We start from the raw sequence: 9,228 nt of genomic DNA on the forward strand, positions 1-9,228 counted from the left end.
GGCCCCGCGCGGGGCGACTCCACCGGGTGTCACATTCGCAGCGAGTTCAGGGCGGACGGCGCGCCCCTGGAGAGAGACTCCTGCAGGAGGAGGGGAAGGGCAGAGTCTGGGGGCCGCTTCCGCCGGCCGGGGAGGAGAGAGGAGGGGCGGGCTGATCACGAGAGGCCGGGGCGGGCCGCTGGCGACCGACAGCCCCAGAAGAAGGGAGGGAACGGAGCAGCGAGCGCTGGAGAGCAGCATGGAGCCTTTGGCCGACAGGCTCGCGACCGCGGCTGCACGGGGTCGGGCCGAAGAGGTGCGGGCGCTGCTCGCGGCGGGGGCGCAGCCCAATGCGCCGAACCGCCTGGGTCGGAGCCCGATTCAGGTGGGTGAGCCGGCCTGCCAGCCGCGGGAGAAGGGGGTGGCGGGCGCCTTTGGAGCACAAGGTTTGCAAGAGAGTTGGTACCGGTGAGCGTTGCGATTCTCGGGTAAGGGGAGACTTCCTGGTGAGTTCTCTGGTGGAGTTTGGAGCGGGAGCCCACCCCTCGTCCAAGTCCTGGGGGCTTAGGAAGCCGCGGGAGGAATGAGGAGAACTTTGGGGTGCAGATCTGTATAATGTGTTGAAGATCGGGGCAGGGGTGTTAATATAGTCCGAGGTATGTTTTTTATCAGATATACAGTTACGAACGCTTGGGGGTAAAAGCAAGATTTTAAAGAAATGTAAGATTTGTTGGGCCCACTTAGCTCGGAATTCACAGGCACCTGAAGGGAGCTGACCATCTTCCTTGCTGGGGGGGGGGGGGGTGTTGCAGTGGAAACCTTCTGCTGTTTTTGTTGAATAAATATCAACTGAAATTATTCAGAAGCAACTATATATTGTGTTTATTTTTTTTAACCGAATAAAGAAAATATATGCTTGTTGTAAGAATTTAGAAAATACAGACATATATGAAGAAAAACGTTAGTGTGACCTTGCCTGAAATGTTGTCAATTTAGTTACTCTTTTGCGGGTATCTCCTATTTTGTTATTTTTAACTTTATTTGTTATAGATTAACTTATTTGGGACAGAGTTTTAAATTCCTCATTGTTCAAAAAGGTTGTTTCTCCCCTTCTCCAGTTTGGGGGTGGGGGTGGGGTTGGGGGGAAGAGGTATTTGTCGTTTTTGTTTGCCTTCACTAACTTCCAAAATCCAGGCTAAAACAAAATGAAACAAAACAAAAAAACGATTTCTTTCTGGCAGTCACCACCCTAGTTTTATTTCCAGTGTCGACAGTGATTTCTAATTCTGAAAAATAAATGTATATGAAAGAAAGGTTCGCACAAACTCCAGCGAAACGAGACAAAGGAAAGTAACTTGTACTTGCAATTTCACAGATTTCATGAGTCCATCTTCCTTTCTTGAAACTATGCTACGTCGAACAAATTTTACACATTTTAAAATACAGATATAAAAATAGGGGCGCCTGGGAGGCTCAGTCGGTTAAGCCTCCTCTCGATTTTGGCTCAGGTCATAATCTTAGAGCTCTTGAGTTGAGCCCTGCATCCGGAGCCTAGACCCTACTTCCAATTCTGTGTCTCCCTCTCTCTCTGCCCCTACCCCGTGCTCTCTCTCTCTTTCTCAAAAATAAATAACATTAAAAATCTTTTAATAAAAATAAAATAAAATACAGATATGAAAGTAAAACCAAAATGCCTTAAAACTTGAGATTATTTGGGATTTGTAGTGTGGAGAGATTTTGAGAGTAGAGAGGTTTTGTGATAGTAGAAGAAAAGCATGAATCCTTTAAAAATAATGCATGCATGATTCCTAATTTGATATCTCGAAAATTTTATCTGAAGACTGAATTGGCCTTGAAGTTCTGGAATATGTTAGAAGAGACTCCATTTGTTTAAATACAAAAAGAAAAAATAATTAGATAGTTTTAGCGATTTTTTAAATAGGGAGGCTAAAAACATAGAGAAAAGGGGGCATGATTTTGGTTTAGAACCCTAACCAAACTTGTGTTTAATATAAAACTATTTAGTTTATAGAAAATTTTAACTACTTCATTGAACTCCATGTCTTATCAAATGGATTTAACACTCTACAAATATTCATTTAATTGATTCTTTTTCTTTTTGCTTTGGATTGCTATTTAGATTTAAATATTTAAATGTTAGGTTTCCTTTCATACTTTAACATGATGAAAACACTTAAAAGCAATTAAATGATGAAGCACTTCATTGGATAAACAGAACGTTTCATCTGTTATATTTTCACTTACATCATATACAGACATGGAGGTTGATGTCTTCTAAGAACAGGTTTTAGACATGTGTTTCCTAGCTCTGGCACTTGCACGAGAGCTCCCAAAAGATTCTGGCATACTTGGGTGTGGCCCCCTTGTTCTGGTAGTTGACCCTTTAATCTATTAGAAGTCTTGTGTAAATAAGCAGTTAACAGTGTGAGAGCTTTTCCAGTTTTTCTTCTAAAAACAGTGCATTGTTCTAATGCACTGCAAGGGTTTTTTTTTTTTTTCCTTTTCGTAGCTGTAATTTGATTCACTTACATATTCTCTCTTTTTCCAAATCAGTTTCACTTTCTCTAGGACAAGAATCAACCACCACAGTAGAACTTATTATGGTTCCTTGGTCTAGAGAAATTAAATAATTCATGTTTAATACACAATGTAACTAAAAATAAGTAATTCCTCCTTCTAAGTCACTGTTGTCTAGCTAATATAATCAAATAATGGTTACCCTAAAAAATAATTATCTATCACTGCCATCCATCATGCAACACTCAAATTATAAGGTTGCTGTGATTGTGGATACTATTTAAAAATTCCTCTTTGGTGATGACTTTGTTTCAAAGATGATTTATGAAGCAAATGACGGGAGCACCTCCTATTTAATGAACTCTCAGAGTGTGAACTTGGAAAGTTGCTTAGTTTCCTATTTCTGCTGTAACAAATTGCCACAAACTTAGTGGCTCAAACTAACATAAATTTATTATCTTCTAGTTCTGGATATCTAAATGGATATCTAGATATCTAGATATCTAAAATGGATCCATAGGGCTGCATTCCTTTTGGAAGTTCCAGGGGAGAATCTGTTTCCTTGCCTTTTGCAACTTCTAATGACCATCAACATTCCTTGGCTCATGGCCCCTGCATCTTTTCTCTGACCTCCATTCTTAGATCTTTTCTCTGTGACCTTCTTTAAAGGAAACTTATGATTACCTTGGGCCCACCCTGACAATCCAGGTTAATCTCCCTCAAAATTCTTAACTTAATCACATCTGAAGTCTCTTGCCATGTCAGGTAATATATTCACAGCTTTCAAGTGGACATCTTTGGGAGGCATTATTTAGCTTATCACAGGAAGGAATTTGGGGGCTGGTTAGGCAAGCCTCATTTTATACTTAAAGAAAGTGAATTTCAATATTCCGGGAGGCTTAAGTATAGATTAAAAGTTTTATAAGAATTAAAGGTTAGTTGTTTTCATTTTAGCTTTTTAACGATTATCTGTACTTGGATATACAGCAGAAAACCATATAAAATCTCTGGGCCTTACATAACTGTACCAAAACGAGGGGGGAAATACAGGAGATCAGGCTGTTGTTAAGCCAGTTTTGTCCCTCACCATTTTGCTGTTGTCTGTGCATCTGGCAGTGTTGTGTGTGTGGCTGGAAACCCACAGAAGTTTGGAGAATCTAATGGAATTCAATGTGTACAGAAAGATGGAATGAGTATACTGGAGAACTAGCTAAGAGAGTTGGTAACTGAATGCAAATAGAGAGTAACTAGACACCAGTTGCTTGTACTGGAGTCTGCGCGGGGAGGAGGCTTCACAAAGAGTTTCTCTAAATGAATCTTGCCCCTTCCACCTGTCACCGCCCTGACCACTCTGCTCTCTCCGACAGGTCATGATGATGGGCAGCGCCCGCGTGGCCGAGCTGCTGCTGCTCCATGGCGCGGACCCCAACTGCGCGGATCCCGCCACCCTCACCCGACCTGTGCACGACGCCGCCCGGGAGGGGTTCCTGGACACGCTGGTGGTGCTGCACCGAGCCGGGGCGCGGCTGGATGTGCGCGATGCCTGGGGCCGCCTGCCCGTGGACCTGGCTGAGGAGCGGGGCCACCGCGACATAGTCCGGTACCTTCGCGCAGCCACGGGGGGCACCGGCAGTGGTAGCCACACCGGTACAGACGGTGCAGAAGGTGTCGCAGGTGAGGTGGAAGATTTGAGTTGGACCCCGAAGAGCTTCAGCATTCCACTGCACTCCTTTTTCAGAAAAGAAAGCTGGCGCCGGGAGAGCAGGATCTTGGGTCCCTTGTCAGCTCTCACACTGCCATCCTGTATAACAACCCCAAGTGTCCAATCTCGCTGCCTGGCCAGGGCTATGGACAGGCAATAGCCTAGAAGGATTTCTGCACTTTAAAACCCATCCCATAAACCGTGCCCCTATCCTCCGCCCCAAATACTCACCCTCCCCACAGCTCAAGGACTTGACTAAGGAGCATTGATGACTCAGGATGCTAGAGGTCTAGTAGCCCCAGTTCCTCCAAACTAGCTGGCAACCGCATCCATTCAACTGCTCTGTGTCCACATTAGCATGGGTAGCTGGACCAGCCCTGCTATTTCTACAACCATTTGCACGTGGCATCATCTGACAGAAATCTATCACTCCCAGCTCTATTGCAAAACTCAACTAAATCTGACCCTCAGCTCTGTGCGGTGTTGTTTTCCAGAGCTGTCCAAGGGAGAGAGACCTCTCCAACCCTGGCAGTCTGCATATGGGGATTTGATGCACTCTGAGAAACAGAGACCCTCTCTTAAGCTTTTCTTTCTCAAGCCTTTTTTTCTTTGCGAGAGAGATCACTGAGAGGGAGATGGCTATACAGTCCACCTTGCCTTCTCCTACAACCACAAGCCTTCTCTCGTGGCCCTGTTTCTCCACCTCCACTCCAGCCTGCCTGAAGCACAATTTTCCTGATTTTTTTTCCTGAAGGGAGAACCATTATATATACATGACATTAACACGATTATTTAAGGTAAACCATGACTTTGAAGATACTGAGATCTACTCTATTTTGGCTCAGAATTGGGGCAATAGACCCTCTGGGCCTTAGGGGGACCTAGGAGGACAGAGAGGAGAGGCTCCCTCTGGGTCCTAGACCGGTGATGCAGCGAGTGATGTGACTTTGACAAGAAGCAAGAAGATCTCTTTTAGCCTGCCCACCCTCTCCTCCCATTGAAGCTTGTATCCGGACACAGCGTAGGACAAGGGACCAATCATAGGGCTGCTGAGCGGCCCTGAAGAGAAGGATTAGGTGATTGAATCGAGTCACAGACAAATACATATTGTAACCCTTTATAAGCAAAACTAAGAGATTTGACCAAGCACACAAGTCCCTCCCTCTCTCCCTGCCTCCCTTCTCTTTATCCTACTACACGACCTCCATTTTAGACGGGGCACAAAAATGAATGAGACGAAACAGGAGACTTGCCCTCATAGAGCTTATATTCTGGGAAACAGACTTTAAACAATATATTTTCAGAGTTAGTTTGTAAAACCAATTTAGTTGTAAATAGGGAGACAGGATTAGAGTGCTCAGAGAGCCTGATGAGAAGAGATTAGCCACTGGAGGCAGAGACACATTCAAGTCGCAAAGACTGTGGCAGGAATGAATGTGGCGGGTTAGGAGGACAGAAGGCGGGCACTGGAGCGCGCACACAAGGAGATCAGGGAGGAGGGCAAAGGCCAGATAATGTACCAGCTTGTAGGTCAGAGAAAGGATGTTGAGTCGAAACGTGGATTTTGAGAAACTTTAGGATGCCATTAATGGGTTTGGGAGAGGAAGCCTAGGAAGAAAGATGACAGGGCTGGAACTGAAGTTTCTAGATTGCCCAGCCGCTCCTAAGCCTCAGACGCCCTCTGCTTACCCGTGTTCGCCGAATAGCCTGCAGACGCGCCAAGAGCGAGGCGGTATTTTCACGTCCTGCGCTAGGCGCTGTGCGCGGCACGTCCGCAGCACGCGTTATATACCGGGATTTTCCTGTTGCAAGCCTGCGAGGCGGAGTGACCGCGCGCTCTCTGCCCTCGCCTGGCGGGACCGGAGCTGCCGGCGAGCCCGAGCAGCCAGCCGCGCAGTGGACGCGATGCGATATCAGAGAGGCTGAGGAGTGCACCTGCTGGCAGGGTCTAGCCTTGGTGGACCCTATGCGGAGGGTTGGTGGATATTGAGAGGAGGTGTGCATTCCAGGGAAGCCGTTTGAGAATCTTGTCCATAAATGTCTGAATACTAGGTGGGAGATTACGAGAGAGGAGGGATCGGTCGCGCATTCTTGACTTCTGGTTTCTAATGTCTTTTTCTCTTTCTACCGCCTGCAGACAGCCGGACTTAAAGAATCATTGAGATCTGAAGACACCTCAATATGGTTTTGATCTTCCGTCACCCAAGAGAAATAACCCCATCCCACCCAACTCTTCCCTGCTTTCTTAGTTGCCATATATCAAATAGCGCTTTTTAAATCTGCCTTCCCCTTCCCCTTCCCCTAAATTTACATTTGTATTTCCATTTATACATTGTTATAAAAGCTAAAAAGCAACACTGTTTCTGCCTTTTTATTATTGGGTTAGAGTTTTCTGGAGCAAGTTCTTAGGCCCTGAAAACACATCTATGTGGGCACTTCCTCTTTCCAGCCTGGCACCTCAAAGGGCACTGTTGTTTTTACAGACCCTTGTGAACTAAAGATACCAAACTTAAACGGGTTACATGGCCTTTCCTGTGTCCAGCAGCCATTAAGTGGCAGTGCCAAAGCTCACTTTTTAAAAAGTGTTTTGTTTACTCATTTATTCAGTCAACATTTACTGAGTACATATTATGGCATCTTGCCATGGGTATGGGAAATGGAGACAGATATCAATTAATGAACCCACAAACGCATGACTAGAAATTTTTATGCCGATTTTATTGACTAGAAGGTAGTATTGTTTCCAAAAGATAAATGTACACTGCAGTAAGAGTATATAGCATGGATTGTAAGACATCTGAATTTCAGATGATAAAATGTCAAGAGCTGGGTCTTAAGATCAATGAAATGGGATAAAAAAGTGATGAACAGAAACTCCAGGGAGACCTCAGATTGACAGACTCACGGCTGGCCTTCCCCTACTCACCTGGCTGCAGGAGTTGAGCCCCTCAAGGTTTGGGGCATTTTGCCCAAATCTTCAAAGCAAGCACGTGACTGAGCCAGCAAAGTGTGGTCTACAACCACAGAGCCTGGTTCTACAGTCTGCTGGGGGCCTGACTGAGCTGCCCCCAACCATGCCCAGTGCAGCTTCCTGCAACCCTCCCACAGTGGTTCCAGAGGGCTGTGAAGTAGCCACTGACCGCCACTCAAACCAAAAGCAGCTCCAGCTTCTCTGCCATGGCAGGAGGAGGAATGTGGCTTCAACTTCAGCAGAGGCCAGGAGGCCATGCTGCCTCCTCTGCAGTAGAGGTATCATACCTTCATTACTTATTTTTTTGAGGTGCAATTCATATAAAATTAATAATTTTATGTACATTTTAATGTTTACTTAAGAGAAAGAAAAAGCATGCACGAAGAGAGAAGGGAGAGAAGCAGAGAGAGAGAGAGAGAGAGAGGATCCCAAACAGGCTCCATACTGAGTGTGGGGCTCCACATGGGCCTGGATCCCACCCCCTCCAGATCAAGACCTGAGCTGACATCAAGAGTTGGATGCTCAACTGACCGAGCCACCAAGGTGCCCCAAAATTAACAAATTTAAACCGTACAATTTGGTGTCATTTAGTCAACTCACAATGTTGTGCAGCCATCACCATTTATCTAGTTCAGAAACGTTTCCATCACCTCCAAAGGAAACCCTTGTATCTATTAGGCATACTCATTAAATACTCCCTGTTCCCAGGCCCTGACAACCACTAATCTCCTTTTGTCTATGGATTTACCTATTTTGGACATTTCATGTAAGTGGAAGCATACAATATGTTGCCTTTTGTGCCTGGTTTCTTTCATTTAGCATAAGTGTTTGCAGTTCATGCATGTTGTAGCACATACCAGTACTTCATTCCTTTTTATAGCTGAATAGTATCCCACTGCTTACGCCATCTCATAATGAATGTTTGGGTTGTTTCCACCTTTTAGCTATAGCAAACAGTGCTATATTCACATGTAAGTATTTGTTCAAATACTTGTTTTCAATTATTTTGGGTATATACCTAGGAGTGGAATTGTTGGATCATAGAATTCTGTTTACCTTTTTGAGGAACTGACAAACTGTTTCCACAGTAGCTGCACCATTAAACATTCCCACAACAATATACAAGGGTTCCAATATCTCCATACCCTCAATAACACTTGTTATTTTGGGATTTTTTAGAAGCCATCTAGTGGGTATGAAGTGGTATCTAATTGTAGATTTCATTTGCATTTCCTTAATGACTACAGATGTTGAACATTTTTTCATGTGTTTATTGGCGATTTGCATATTTTCTTAGGAGAAATGTCTATTCAAGTCCTTTGCCCATTTTTAAATTGAGTTTTTAAATTTTTGTTAAGTTCTAGGAGTTCTTTGTATATTATGGATACTAGACCTTTATCAAATATATCACTCATAAATATTTTCTCATTGTGTGCTGACACTTTCTTGTGTCTTTTGATGCACAAAAGACTTTAATTTTGATTAAGTGTAATCAATCTTGTTTTTCTTTTGTTGTGCTTTTAGTGCCATGTCTAGGAATCCATGGACAAATCCAAGGTCATAAAGATTTACCTCTATGTTTTCTTCTATGACTTTTACAGCTTTGTATCTTGCATCTAGGTCTTTGATCCATTTTTGGTTTTTGTTTGTTTTGTTTTCTTAGAGTCTTTTTTTTTTTTTTTCTGCATAGGATATAAGGTAGGGCTCTAACTTCATTTTTTCATGTGGGTATCCAATCGTCCCAGCATCATTTGTTAAAGCAGCTGTTCTTCGCTAATTGAATGATCTGGGATCCGTGTCAAAAATCAATTGACTATACAGATACTAGTTTATTTCTAGACTCTCAATTCTATTCCATTGAGATATACATCTATCTTTATGTCAATTCTACACTATTTTGATTACTGTAACTTTGTGGTTACTATGTTTTGAAATTGGGAAATGTGAATACTCTTTTTTCTTTTTCAAAACAATTTTAATCTGTTTTAAGCTTGTGTCTGGGGTCCCTCGCAATTCCATATACATTTATGGATCAGCT

General features: G+C 43.8%; 1 protein-coding gene across 1 annotated transcript; it reads left to right on the plus strand.

Annotated features, from left to right (window-relative positions):
* LOC106986386 (cyclin-dependent kinase inhibitor 2A-like) lies at nucleotides 1-6,574 on the plus strand. The gene is made up of 3 exons (XM_027039232.2): nucleotides 1-364; nucleotides 3,885-4,191; nucleotides 6,357-6,574. The coding sequence occupies exons 1-3, from the start codon at nucleotides 239-241 to the stop codon at nucleotides 6,368-6,370; spliced, it is 447 nt and encodes a 148-aa protein (XP_026895033.1). The 5' UTR covers nucleotides 1-238; the 3' UTR covers nucleotides 6,371-6,574.
* Nucleotides 6,575-9,228: the final 2,654 nt, after the last annotated feature.

This window comes from Acinonyx jubatus, chromosome D4 (genome assembly GCF_027475565.1).
Source record: "Acinonyx jubatus isolate Ajub_Pintada_27869175 chromosome D4, VMU_Ajub_asm_v1.0, whole genome shotgun sequence".
Classification (NCBI taxonomy): domain Eukaryota; kingdom Metazoa; phylum Chordata; class Mammalia; order Carnivora; family Felidae; genus Acinonyx; species Acinonyx jubatus.

What these genes read in the sequence shown, in the direction of transcription:
- LOC106986386 (XM_027039232.2), top strand. Translation starts at nt 239, where the DNA reads ATGGAGCCTTTGGCCGACAGGCTCGCGACCGCGGCTGCACGGGGTCGG. An exon ending in TGGGTCGGAGCCCGATTCAG is followed by an intron (nt 365 to 3,884) that starts GTGGGTGAGCCG and finishes TCTCTCCGACAG; the next exon opens with GTCATGATGATGGGCAGCGC.